This window comes from Salvelinus fontinalis, chromosome 15, assembly GCF_029448725.1.
Source record: "Salvelinus fontinalis isolate EN_2023a chromosome 15, ASM2944872v1, whole genome shotgun sequence".
In the NCBI taxonomy this organism is placed as follows: domain Eukaryota; kingdom Metazoa; phylum Chordata; class Actinopteri; order Salmoniformes; family Salmonidae; genus Salvelinus; species Salvelinus fontinalis.
The window spans coordinates 8,356,472-8,370,575 of NC_074679.1; the positions used below are offsets into that span (position 1 = coordinate 8,356,472).

Genomic DNA, 14,104 nt, shown 5'->3' on the forward strand with positions numbered 1-14,104 from the left:
CAAAATCCAAGTAATTTTTTATTCTACACAAACAGGAAACCAACCAATTTGGATACTTACAGTTTGAAACTAAATCTTGAGGAATTAACAAATCTTGCTGATTTAAAAAGAGAACTTTTTTTCTTCTTCCTATCAGACAATTTTTAGTTGATTTAACCATTCAAATATGCTCTTAAAAGTAAACAATGATTTTCTATAATGGAAAATATCATTGTTTTTGCTGACTATCTTCACTTTACATTCATTCATGGAGGGGATTTTCTACACAGCTCACCACTGAGGTAAATGGAAAGTTGTTTACAAATACTTTGAAAAAAAATAATAATAAGAACGTGTGACAACACAACAACAAAAAGATAACGATAGTTTTAAAAGTCGTTAATTGTAGCCGCTTGTGTACAAAGCCATGTACCCAGAAAACACCAACGGAAGGCAACAACTAATGGAAGGGGGATATTTTAATCTGAAGTTTGTCATGATTTAAAAATGCTGCTGCTTGCAAGATAATTCTTTGCATAAGAGCGTATTGTATTGTTCACTGCTTCAGACACACTACCAGAGTCCTCCACTATATAGACTAAGGTCATTTCACTGCAGGGTAGAATCAATAAAACCCTATTAAATGCAATATATAAATGAAATTGTTACTTTTACCATTTCAGTGTATGATAAATACAGTTTCATTGGGTTGATACCAGACTACTTATTGTATCTAAACACTGGAGGCAGAGATCTAAGTCCACACCAGACGAATCATCAATCTTGTAACGGGAACCATTGGTGCTACTCCGGTGCTTGTTGCCCGTGACTAAAGCTGATATGGAGAATCATAAAGTGTTCCCTCGGCTGTTTCTCCTACAGGGACCGTTTGGTCCATGGTAGAAACTTTTCACTAAAGGGTTCTTAAATAGTTCTTCATTGGGTGAAAGGGTTCTACTACACAGGGACAGGCAAAGAACCCTTTTAGAAACCTTTTTTCTAAGAGTGTATAATGACATTTCGTGTAAGGCCTTTGGGTGAGTCTTGATCCAGTGCGTGTACTTCTCTTCAGCTTTCAAGGTCTACTTGTACATGGCATTGAAGGCTCGACCAATGATGAGCCTGCGCACCTCACTGGTGCCTGCTCCGATCTCGTACAGCTTGGCGTCCCTCAGGAAACGGCCCATGGGGTAATCATTAATGTAGCCGTTGCCACCTGCAGGTGGAGAAACGCAACAATGACTTGTCATAAATCAAATGAAAAACAAGCCCTCCAATCCCTCCACCTCCCCAGAGAGATTATAGTTAGGATGAACACAACTGTAAAACAGTTGCACATGCAGTGTTAACATTAGCTACAAAGATCAACATGTTTCTATACAAAAAGTGCATGGCTGGCTTAGTTCTTACCCAGGCACTGAATTCCATCCAGAGCAACTTGAGTGGCATTCTCAGCACAATAGAGAATGACCCCAGCACAGTCCTGCAATAACACCAAGTTAATACTGTGCCATCCAATATCTTTTTCCTTTCACATTATAAAATGTAACATTACATTTGTCATCAACACTTTCATCCAATATATTTGATGTTACATCTATGAATTTCACATTACATTAATAATGGACTTTGTTGTTTTTGAGAATGCTCACCATGGAACTGAAGTGTCCCTTGTCACAGGCTCGTGCCACGTTATACAAATACTGTCTACATGCACCCAGGCGTGTGTACATGTCGGCCATCTTTGCTTGCATTAACTGGTAGGAAGGGAAAAAAACTAATTCCAGAAAAGGCCATAAAAAGTTATACCTGAAAGTATTATTAATTCTCACATCAAATGTAGTCATTTCAAAACCTTAAAAGGAGGTGGTATATGCAAGAGAAATAGGTGGAGATCTGTTGTAAGTGGAATATGATTGACACGAGTGGCCCTTTCTTATTTGAACGCCTGAGAATGGTTTGGTTGATTTCCCACCTGGAAGTGTCCAATCTTCTGTCCGAAAGCTTCTCTAACGTGCAGGTAGGGAACGGAAAAGTCCATCACAGATTGCATAATGCTGAAAGAGGGGAGCATTTTCTTCATTGCAGAACAAACTCAGCAAAAAAATAAAACATCCTCTCACTGTCAACTGCGTTTATTTTCAGCAAACTTAACATGTATAAATATTTGTATGAACATAAGATTCAACAGACATAAACTAAACAGGTTCCACAGACATTTGACTGACAGAAATGGAATAATGTGTCCCTGAACAAAGGGGAGGGGGGGGGTCAAATTCAAAAGTTAGTCAGTATCTGGTGTGGCCACCAGCTGCATTAAGTACTACAGTGCATCTCCTCCTTGTGGACTGCACCAGACCAGATTTGCCCGTTCTTGCTGTGAGATGTTACCCCACTCTTCCACCAAGGCACCTGCAAGTTCCCAGACATTTCTGGGGGGGGGGGGGGGGGGGGGGGGGGGGGGGGGGCCCTAGCCATCACCCTTCGATCCAACAGGTCCCAGACGTGCTCAATGGGATTGAGATCCGGGCTCAGAAAGCTGACATTCCTCTCTCGCAAGAAATCAGCCATACAGCTCGTTCTGTGCGTGGTGGCATTATCATGCTGGAGGGTCATGTCAGGATGAGCCTGCAGGAAGGGTACCACATGAGGGAGGATGTCTTCCATGTAACGCAAAGCGTTGAGATTGCCTGCAATGACAACAATCTCAGTCCGATGATGCTGTGACACACCGCCCCAGACCATGACAGACCCTCCACCTCGATCCCGCTCCAGAGCACAGGCCTCGGTGTAACGCTCATTCCTTCGACAATAAACGCGAATCCGATCACCCCCCCTGGTGAGACAAAACCGCGACTCGTCAATGAAGAATACTTTGACAGTCCTGTCTGGTCCAGCGATGGTGGCTTTGTGCCCATAGGCGACGTTGTTGCTGGTGATGTCTGGTGAGGACCTGCCTTACAGGCCTATAAGCCCTCAGTCCAGCCTCTCATCCTATTGCGGACAGTCTGAGCACTGATGGAGGGATTGTGCGTTCCTGGTTTAACTCTGGCAGTTGTTGTTGCCATCCTGTACCTGTCCCACAGGTGTGATGTTCAATGGTACCGATCCTGTGCAGGTGTTACACGTGGTCTGCCACTGCGAGGACAATCAGCTGTTCGTACGGTCTCCCTGTAGCGCTGTCTTAGGCGTCTCACAGTACAGACATTGCAATTTAATGCCCTGGCCACATCTGCAGTGCTCATGCCTCCTTGCAGCATGCCTAAGGCACGTTCATGCAGATAAGCAGGGACACTGGGCATCTTTCTTTTGGTGTTTTTCAGAGTCAGTTGAAAGGCCTCTTTAGTGTCCTAAGTTTTCATAACTGTGACCTTAATTGCTTTCCATCTGTAAGCTGTTAGTGTCTTAAATGACCGTTCCACAGGCGTATGTTCATTAATTGTTTATGGTTCATTGAACAAGCATGGGAAACAGTGTTTAAACCCTTTACAATGAAGATCTGTGAAGTTTAGATTTTTACGAATTACCTTTGAACGACAGGGTTCTGAAAAAGGACATTTCTTTTTTTGCTGTGTTTAGATAGACGTAGACAGAATAGGCTCATGGGCATGTGTTATATACCCAGAATATGTATATTTACCCGATAGGTCCTGCTGCAAGCACAAGTCTCTCCAGGTCAAGTCCACTCATCATCACATAGACTCCCTTGTTGAGAGGACCCAAGACATTCTCCTCTGTAATCAAAAGACAACGTTGCAATTGAAAACGTAATTCATGATGATAAAAAATATTTCTGAACACACTCACAGATGTGCATACATGCTCAGGCACATGCGCGCACGCACACACCTGGAATCTTGCAGTCCTCAAAGACAAGTTCACAAGTGTTGGATCCCCTCATTCCCAGTTTATCCAGCTTCTGTGCTGTGCTAAACCCTGGCATTCCCTGTAGGAATAAAAGTTGGGCACAAATTTACCAATATGTCCAGACTATGGTTGCAAAATTCTAGTATCTTTCTCAAAACTCCCAGGTTTTCCAGAAATCCAGAATCCTCCAAAACACGATTACTGGGAAACCTGGGAAATGTTGGGAAAGTCCATGTAGAGGCCGAGACAGAAGCGTTTCCATTATCGATCATAATAAAATAAAGTGTAAAAGGGCCCAGATACATAACTGATGAAGTATAAACGGGTCCAGAACAACGGACCCTCTAAAACTGCATGTGGTCGTGCACAACAAATATCAGCCCATGGAGAGAAGCCAGAGATTGAACTTCACTCAACTTTTTAGAGCAGTGATCACCAACCGGTTGATCGTCCTCTAAGGCATTCCTAGTTGATACCCAAACATTTCTGTAAAAACCCAACGATAAAGCCTTGTGTAACCTATTTTGTTTTATTTTGTCTCGGGCTATTGTCAGTAGGTGCAGCAAATTTAGCTGCCCTGTGCAATGGGTAGGCAAACTTACCATTTGGAACCATTTCATGTGTCTGAAGGTACAAACTCGGCCTTCCCGGCGGGCCCGGAGAGCAAATCAAGTGCACTATAGGCTTACCGCTGGCCAATCGGATGGCTCATATTACTGTGTCTCCAGTAATTTAGCAGGCATAAAAGAAAGCAAAGTTGATACTGTGAGATTTAAAAACCATGACTAGAGAGACTATATTCAACACTTATAAGCCATAAAATACTTGTTCTTCCTATTTACACTCAACGCTACAACAAGCACTGCAGCTGTAATAAATGAGTAGGAAAGTGTATCTGTAGGCGTTATTATTAGCGGCTTGGGTCTTTTAATAATAAAGGAATATTTAACTTTCTCTGTTCATAGGAGTAACATGAATTTGTAGGCAGAAATAATGTGGTGAGACTCGAGTTTCGCCATCAGCTGAAAGACAGTGTCCCCATTTTTGGTCAGTATCAGCGGAGGAAAGGGAGAGCGGAGGGATGTTGAGGCAGACCTTCAGTCTGCCGCTCTCTCCCTCAGGCCAGTGAAATAAAAATGTAAAAGTATGTTTACTGAGCCTCAAGTAATACAACAACGGATTGATTACCGGTGTGATCATATAGCCTACCTCAAATTTTGAAATATAATTTGAAAAAATATATTTTTTAAATGTCCCGAACTATGCATTGGCAGGGCAATTCAAGCAAAGCCAATATGTGGTATTAATGTATTTGGCCTATAGCTTACTGCACAAACACAACAGATACACAACAGATTTTGTTGTAGGCAGAACGCATCGGAGTAGGATTCTATTGCATTGACACACAGGACGTACTCTACACAGACCGGTGCGGCATAACCAATCAGACCTGCAATAGGCCTATATGCAAACAGATCTGTCCCATTGACGTTGAACTGAACTGTGTTTACAGCATGAACAGTTGTTAGTAGATGCGCTTGTTTTGAGATCAAAGCGAGAGCTGCATGTAGCCACGTGTGCACATCTGTTCATATCCTTCGCTAGTTGGTGAGTTATTAGCCCAGTTATAGATCATTTGTAGACAGCAATAGGGGAGTGATTGCTTCCTACAAGAACACAAAACATGTACATTCCTAGACATATTTGAAAAACGAGTCAGGTAAAGAGATTCTTAAAGGGCAGTGTTGTATTTTGAGACAAGCTTGAATAAGCTAAGTAGACAATAGGCAGAGGGAACATTAATTTGTCTGTTTCTCTGTAAATGGTATAATGCATTTTATTTTGTAAAGTGGTTTGCCTAAACAACATTTCCAGTCACCTCCTTGTCTGAAGGACAAGTGGATAAACAGGTTAATGCCAAGCCCTGCATGTTTAAAAAAAAGTCTCATGGAATGTAGGCCTACATTGAACACCAAACATTGGCTGCTACTGTAGGCTGAATGATAGAACAGCTACTTCCATGTTAAAATGTTATAGGATGCATTTTCTCCATTGTTTTTGATGGTAGGCCACTCTGGTAGGTCCACCTTATGATCAAATAGACACAGTAGCCTACTTGGCCACTGTTAAACTTAAAGCCAGTACAGATTCAGAGTTCACAGTAAACCTGTAACTTAAAGCCAGTACAGATTCAGAGTTCACAGTAAACACGCGCTGGAAGTTACACAGACTTTTCAAAACGTTTAAGTTTGCACTCAGCAGACCTGAAATTTGCTTAAAGCCAGACAAAAAAAACTAGAGGGAATATAGACCCAGACCCATAACTGGTGAAGTGTAAATAGGCCCAGACCCATAACTGGTAAAGTGTAAATAGGCCCAGACCCATAACTGGTAAAGTGTAAATAGACCCAGACCCATAACTGGTAAAGTGTAAATAGACCCAGACCCATAACTGGTAAAGTGTAAATAGACCCAGACCCATAACTGGTAAAGTGTAAATAGGCCCAGACCCATAACTGGTAAAGTGTAAATAGGCCCAGACCCATAACTGGTAAAGTGTAAATAGGCCCAGACCCGTAACTGGTAAAGTGTAAATAGGCCCAGACCCATAACTGGTGAAGCTGTTGTAAGTGGAATATGGAAGGCGTTTGGTTTCATTGCCTACGATAAATACTTGCCTTCTCCACAATGAAAGCTGTGATACCCTTTTGGTGAGCCTCCGGGTCTGTCTTAGCGTACACAATGAGAACGTCGGCATCTGGCCCGTTGGTGATCCAGAACTTTCCACCGTTAAGAATGTAGTGGTCACCTTCAGCAAAATAAAAACCCAGAGAGGAGATGGACAGCATTATGAGCAAAGATGCGATTTAAGAGGTAAGGAACTGACTCAGTGAACTTGTGCTACTACGGAAAGGGGCTATAAGGAGAGTATTCCAGAAGGCTCACCTTCTTTCTTGGCCTTCAGTTTCATGGACACCACATCGGATCCGGCGTTGGGCTCACTCATTGCCAAGGCACCCACGTGCTCTCCTGTCATGAGCTGGGGAAATTATATTAGAAAGATAAGCGAGCATTCAAACAGTATTCAGACCTTGACTTTTTCCACATTGTTACGTTACAGCCTTATTCGAAAATTGATTAAATAAATTGTTTCTCAATCTACACACAATACCCCATAATGACAACGAACAGGTTTTGGAAATGTTTTGAAATGTATTCCAAATAAAAAATATACCATATTTACATAAGCATTCAGACCCTTTGCTATGAGACTCAAAATTGAGCTCAGGAACATCCTGTTTCCATTGATCATCCTTGAGACGTTTCTACAACTTGGAGTCCACTGGTGGTAAATTTAATTGATTGGACATGATTTGGAAAGACACACACCTGTCTATATAAGGTCCCACAGTTGACAGTGCATGTCAGAGCAAATACCAAACCATGAGGTCGAAGTAATTGTCTGTAGAGTTCCGAGACAATATTGTGTCGAGGCACAGATCTAAGGAAGGGTACCAAAAAAAAGTCTGCAGCATTGAAGATCCCCAAGAACACAGTGGCCTCCATCATTCTTAAATGGAGGAAGTTTGAAACCACCAAGACTCTTCCTAGAGCTGGCCGCCTGGCCAAACTGAACGATCGGGGAGAAGGGAGGTGACCAAGAACCCAATGGTCACTCTGACAGAGCGCCAGAGTTCGTCAGTCACGATGGGAGAACCTTCCAGAAGAACAACCATCTCTGCAGCACTCCACCGTTGAGGCCTTTATGGTAAAATGGAAGCCACTCCTCAGTAAAAGGCACATGACAGCTCGCTGAGTATGCCAAATGGCACCTAAAGGACTCTTAAACCATGAGAAACAAGATTCTCTGGTCGGATGAAACCAAGATTGAACTCTTTGGCCTGAATGCCAAGCATCAAGTCTGGAGGAAACCTGGCACCATCACTACGGTGAAGGATGGTGGTGGCAGCGTCATGTTGTGGGGATGTTTTTCAGCGGCAGGGACTGGGAGACTAGACAGGATCGAGGGAAAGATGAACGGAGCAAAATACAGAGAGATCCTTGATGAGCACCTGCTCTAAAGCGCTCAGGACCTCAGACTGTGGCAAAAGGACAACGACCCTATGCACAAAGCCAAGACAACCCAGGAGTGGCTTCGGGACAAGTCTCTGAATGTCCTTGAGTGGCCCAGCCTGAGCCCGGACTTGAACCCGATCTAACATCTTTGGAGAGACCTGAAAATAGCTGTGCAGCGATGTGCCCCATCTAACCTGACAGCGCTTGAGAGTATCTGCAGAGAATTGGAGAAACTCCCAAAATACAGGTGTGCCAAGCTTGTAGCGTCATACCCAAGTAGACTCAAGGCTGTAATTGCTGCCAAAGTGCTTCAACAAAGTACTGAGTAAAGGGTCTGAATACTTATGTAAAATGTGATAGTTCCTTTTTTTTTTTGCTTTGTCATTATGGGGTATTGTGTGTAGTGTTTAATTGTGCATTGAGGGGGAAAAAACAATTTAATCTATTTTAGAATAAGGTTGTAATGTAGAAGAAGTGACGGGGTCTGAATAGTTTCTGAATGCACTGTAACATGGCTATTTCAATTTGAAACTGCCTGTATAGAGTAGACACAAACATGCTCTCCTGTCATGAGCTGGGAAAAGACAACAGCATACATTTCATATCAAAGAAATAAAAAGAACACCTGTATACTTCAGGGTGCAATTAAGCATGTATGGGACTACAAATACCATCCACACCTTGGCCATGTACTTGTCCTTCTGCTTCGTGTTGCCATGGCGCACCATCTGATTGACACAGAGGTTCGAATGGGCCCCGTAGCTGAGGGCGACAGCTGCCGACACTCGCGACATTTCCTCCATCACAATCACATGATCTAGGTAACCCAATCCTGAACCGCCATAATCCACTTAGAGAGAGAGGGGGGGTGAGAAGTTAACATAGTGATGATGCTACTTCTACATCAGATCACCATCACGGCCATTGGTGAAACTACTGGTAAACTATTTTACGCCGGGGTAAATAGCATAGTGATACATCAACCGAAATCAATATCCATCTCTTACATGGGGCAGTGATACCCAGGAGTCCCATATCACCCATGTCTTTCCAAAAGTCCTGCATGAAAAAAAACAAGAGGTTACCAGGTGTAAACCTCTTACAAAGTTCATAGTTTTAGTCACTAAATACACACTCAATGTAGACCTACATGAAGAACATTAAGAGTTACCTCTATTGTAATACAATGTCCAGTATTTTTATGATTTAGGTCATGGATCCTAATGATGTCTTGTTATTCATTTGAGGTGGATTACTACTGTTTGTAGTGCAGTCCACAGTAAGATATTACAATTATTCAAGAAGAATACCACACACACCATCCTATTATGGTAAGGTTGTCCTAGTTTGCTAGCTCTTCTTAGAATTGTACATGTCATCATCTCACCCGCATCCCAACAAATTCATTGCTCTTGTCAATCTCATCGGCAATGGGTGCCAGCTTCTCGGCTAGGAACCTCCGGATTGTCTGTCGGAGCTGGACAACACAGGGAATGACAGCAACAATATCAAGAAAAATGTATCAACATGAATTTCAAACGGAATATGTTCTCATGTATACTGTTAAAACAATTATGTTTACCAATACAATAAATACTAGATAACATCAACATATTTTGATATTGTTATTCCCTTTCAGAGGGAAGTAGCGTCACATGCATGCATGAACTTTCACCCAATCAAAAACTGCACAAGAAACCCACCCCTCGTCCACACCAACGTTAGCAGTCCGCACGTAACATTTGTGTGGGATCATACCAGTAGCTACCAGAGGTCTGAAAGCATTGTTTGCCCCGTGCATAAATTTGCTCTGAGCCGACTAGTAGTGAGCTACAGCTGGTAGCCTAACTGAGCTGAACAACGAGCGCCTCTATGTCGAGACGACATAGGTAGTTAGTACAACCAAAGTCATCTAAATAAGACTCTCGCCACAACAGTTAACGTTATGTCATAACAGTAGCAGTCCGTCATTTTGGCCTCTAACACTAGCTACGCGTCCTTGACACCTTTTTGTTTTGTTCCTTCATAAAAACCCACAATACAGACTTTCAACTGAGCTTGTTGACTGTATAATGTCAGCTGTCTTTGGCCGTTAGCTAGCTAACGGTAGTTGAAAGTTAACTGAAGTAGCTATCTAACGTTACTTGTATCTGCTCCTCAGTAAGCCCGTTGACGACATCATCCACTGGAAGACCGGCAGCGCATCCTCGTCTTGAAATCTCAGTGATTCTTGCACCCAGGCGGAATGCACTCCTGACTGCAAACATTGTTAAATTGCGGTACGAGACTGTATGCTCCGAAACAGTCAAGATCAGCGCAAGGTCGGATAATTACACAATTACGGAGAACGGGAATAGTGTCCGACGTGCTACAACAATCCACAAACCAGGGATGCATTCATTACGTCTTGCAACGGAAACAGGTTAAGAACCAAACGGAACGAAACGGGGCGGGACCTACCTGAATTTGTCCTATAGAAACGCTCGTTTTCTGTTGCGAAACGTTTTCTGTTTGGCGTAAACGGTTTCTGTTGCAAAATACAAATAGTTTTGCAACAATTGTTTTTAATTAATACGCCCCATGCTTGGAAGGGAATTCCCTCTCCTATGCGCGAAGGTTTTCTGTCAGCCGTTAATGGAATAACGGGTGCATTAGCGCCACCCTGTGTCCTGGAGCACATCATATGACATTATGGGCTACTTGCAGCAGAGACTATACAGATTATTGCAACACAAATAATTCGAAGATAAAAGTGAGCAAATGTAAAAAAATATATATATATATCAATTGTCATTTGATTTTCAAAAGGTAACATCTCAAAGGGTAAATGATAAAACTGTGACAAAAAGTTATTTAATTTTTTATTACACAGTCCAGTTTCTTATCAGTACAAAGAAAAAGTGAGATTAAAGCATGTCTCTGGAGGCACCAGGACCGGGACTGTCTCTCATCATGGTAGCATAGACTGATCTGTACACGCTCAGGACGTCCATTGCAGAGGGGCGAAGATGAGGGTCTCTTCTCTTACACTCCCCGTTGATCTGAAAGAGGTGGAAGTGGACCACGTCACCTCCCGCTACCCTCCCCATCAGGAAACTTGTAACATCTGGAATCTTCCAAATATCTGTTTTTTCATCGTACCCCGGCATAAGCTCATCGGCAAATGGCTGGCCGTCACCGTGGGGCCACAGCTGCTCTGGGGCCACAAATTCCCCTGTGAGCTCCCGGTGGCCACATCTCACTAGCGAGCCCGCAGGGGCCCTGACCTCTGGCAGGGCATCCAGGTCATTGACCACCAGGTGGAAGTCGCTGGTCAGCAGGAACTGTGACAGGGTTTTCACCAGGTCGTTCGAGTCACACATGACTCTGGTCCCGGCGGGGCTGGTGTGGAGGTAATGGAGAATGGAGACGTAGTCCAGTGCCAGCCGCAGGCGGGTCTGCCAGGTGTCCCGTACGTGGTGCCTCTCCTGGGCCAGCACGGCAACCAGGTTGAGCAGAGAGCCCAGCGGATGGTACTCGGTGACCAGGGTGTGGTCTTCTGAGCACAGGCCTACCAGCACCACCACGTGGGGCCCTTGGAGGGCCTGGAGCATGGAGAGCCCATGGAGGAAGTCCTCCTGGTATTCCGGGGAGGAGAGCTTGGACAGGGCTACTTTGTGACCCTTCCACTCAGACAGGAAAACCTATGGGAGGGGGAGGAGGACATTGAATAAACACCAAATTACATCAGATGAAATTGGGCATAGGTTTAAATGTTCTCTGTTGTTGTGTGGCTAACCTGCTTAACAGCTCCCTGGCCGATCATCTTCAACTTGCGCACCTCTGCGCGCATTTGTGGACACTCCAGCCAGGGCGAACAGTTCCTCATGTTGGCCATCCTAAAGTGACGGGGCGGACATGCGCCATGAGGAGTCAGGTGGGGGTCGCCGTCACCACTCTGCTGCAGTGAGTCCAGGTACAAGTAGATCACCACATTGCCCAATAGCAGAGCACCAAGGCACACCAGCACCACTGGAACACTGCGCGAGGTAGTGCTGTTGCTTCTGCCCATGTTGCTGTGCTGAGCCTGCTCACAAAGGAAGAGAAGTAATGTAGGCAACTTTTAGAAACCCACAGACCTAAAATTGGCTTAGCTACTGTAGCTATGACATTCAGTCATAAATTGCAAGCAGTCTCCCTCCCTGGCATTTAGGAGTTACAGCAACCTACCTCTGCAGTGGGCCATGATCTAGAATCCACAATGAGAACAGAAACGAATCTTGTAACTTCAAGCACCCTCTGTCTTTGCATAGCTAGCTAACTATATATGAAACCGACGTCAACGTGCGCTGCTAACAGCCACTTTCAGACTGCCCAATACTGGCCTCGAACCAGTGGTTTTCTGCACCGCAACACACGTGACCTCCCTCCTGGACAACGTACCAACCTGCACCTCTTGATTGGCTCCACGCGCAACAATTCAAACTAGCTGTGGAGTGAGTTTAAGGCACGTTTTGACCTCCATTACACATACATACATAAATCATATTGTACACACAAAGCATGCCCTATTCACAGTCTATGGCGTTTGTCAGATCAGATGAACGTGTTCACAACACAATAAGCAATAGCTAGCCAACTCAACACTCGGCTAAGCAGCTGCATGCTAGCTAGCCCTTGATCACGACTCTCAGTTCCAGTGATTGGACGAAAGTGTCTTCTGTAAGGGGGAGATTGGTCAAGAGCATCGACACTCGGTCTGAAGATTAACACGCATCGCTTGCAGTACGGTTTTGTACCTTGATCTTTCATATCAAGAATGAGTGTTACTACACAGACAAAATCTACATTTTTACAACGCGTGTTCCAGCCTCTGGTCTACATGCATGTCTGTTTTGCGTTTGTGAAATTATTTGTATGTGATATGAACATACCAGTAGAGGGATTTATGTTTCGAGAACGGTAGCTACCGCAATTGAGATTCGATTCTCGTTTAGATGGAGTATTTGGCTGTTTTTGGCCTCCAGAGCCAATTCACCTTTAAACATAGTAAAGCAGTAACGTTAGGTTCCTTTAGTCCATTATTATTGTGCTACATGCTAGCTAGCTAACGTTAGAAACCGAGTGGGAACTACAGGTTAGCAGCTAGTAACTAACTTACCCCTTACTTTACATGATGAGAGAAGACGCTCTGACCTCGTTTCTTATTTAATTAGGACTTGTTCTTTAATCAACAATATATTGTTGTCATTCATTTTTCCAACGTGAACAATTACATCCGGGTAAAATTTCTACTTGAAGTTCAACTTCATAATAAAAGTCCCCTCGCTGCAAATCAAATCACATTTCGTCACATGCACCGAATACAACAGATGTACACTTTTACCGTGAAATGCTTACTTACGAGCCTTTCCCCAACATTGCAGAGTTAACAAGTAACACAATTGGCTAATAAAATTAGAAAAATAGTAACGCAATATAACAATAACAAGGCTATATATATATATATTTTTTTTTTTGAACCTTTCATTAACTAGGCAAGTCAGTTAAGAACAAATTCTTATTTACAATGCCGGCTATACACAGACTACCAGTACCAAGTCCAGTGAGTGTTCACTGTGCATAGTCAGCGTAAGAGGGTCAGAGCAAAAAAGAGTCCATGCAAATAGTCAGGTAGCCTTGCAGTTAGAGCGTTGGGTCAGTAACCGAAAGGTCGCTGGTTCAAATACCTGAGCCGACAAGGTGAAAAACATGTCGATGTGCCCTTGAGCAAGGCACTTAACCCTAATTTGCTCTATGGGTGCTGTACTACTATGGCTGATCCTGTAAAACAAGACATTTCACTTAACCTATCCGGTCTATGTGACAATAAAAAAAGCATATTTTTTTTGTCCAGGTAGCTATTTGAAGAACTGTTCAGCAGTCTTATGACTTGGGGGTAGAAGCTGTTCAGGAGCCTTTTGGTCCCAGACTTGACGCTCTGATATCGCTTGCCGTGCGGTAGCAGAGTGAACAGTCTATGGCTGGGGTCTTTGAAAGAATTTCGGGCCTTCCTCTTACACCTACTGGTATGGAGGTCGTGGATGGCAGGGAGCTGGGCCCCAGTGATGTACTGGGCTGACCCACTCCACTACAGCCCCTTCGATGTGAATGGGGGCATGCTCGCCCCTCTGTTTCCTGTAGTCCACGATCAGCTCCTTTG

The 14,104-nt window shown here is 43.8% G+C and overlaps 2 protein-coding genes across 4 annotated transcripts; both read right to left on the minus strand.

The window, feature by feature from the left end:
• Positions 1-10,342, minus strand: ivd (isovaleryl-CoA dehydrogenase). Its single transcript, XM_055862617.1, has 12 exons — positions 10,068-10,342; positions 9,311-9,400; positions 8,931-8,982; positions 8,604-8,773; positions 6,793-6,886; positions 6,525-6,655; positions 3,829-3,925; positions 3,620-3,713; positions 1,955-2,036; positions 1,632-1,736; positions 1,390-1,462; positions 1-1,195 (listed from the first exon to the last, which is right to left on the minus strand). Exons 1-12 carry the CDS (start codon positions 10,188-10,190, stop codon positions 1,062-1,064), a joined length of 1,245 nt encoding a protein of 414 aa, XP_055718592.1. The 5' UTR covers positions 10,191-10,342; the 3' UTR covers positions 1-1,061.
• Positions 10,343-10,771: 429 nt separating this feature from the next.
• On the minus strand, positions 10,772-13,200 carry pomk (protein O-mannose kinase). Of its 3 annotated transcripts, none has more exons than XM_055862620.1 (3): positions 13,071-13,200; positions 11,702-11,989; positions 10,772-11,606 (listed from the first exon to the last, which is right to left on the minus strand). In XM_055862620.1, the coding sequence occupies exons 2-3, from the start codon at positions 11,972-11,974 to the stop codon at positions 10,830-10,832; spliced, it is 1,050 nt and encodes a 349-aa protein (XP_055718595.1). In that variant the 5' UTR covers positions 11,975-11,989; positions 13,071-13,200; the 3' UTR covers positions 10,772-10,829. The 3 variants fall into 3 exon arrangements, with proteins under 3 accessions (XP_055718595.1, XP_055718594.1, XP_055718593.1); XM_055862619.1 differs by having other exon boundaries at positions 13,064-13,199; XM_055862618.1 differs by lacking the exon at positions 13,071-13,200 and adding an exon at positions 12,133-13,008.
• Positions 13,201-14,104: the final 904 nt, after the last annotated feature.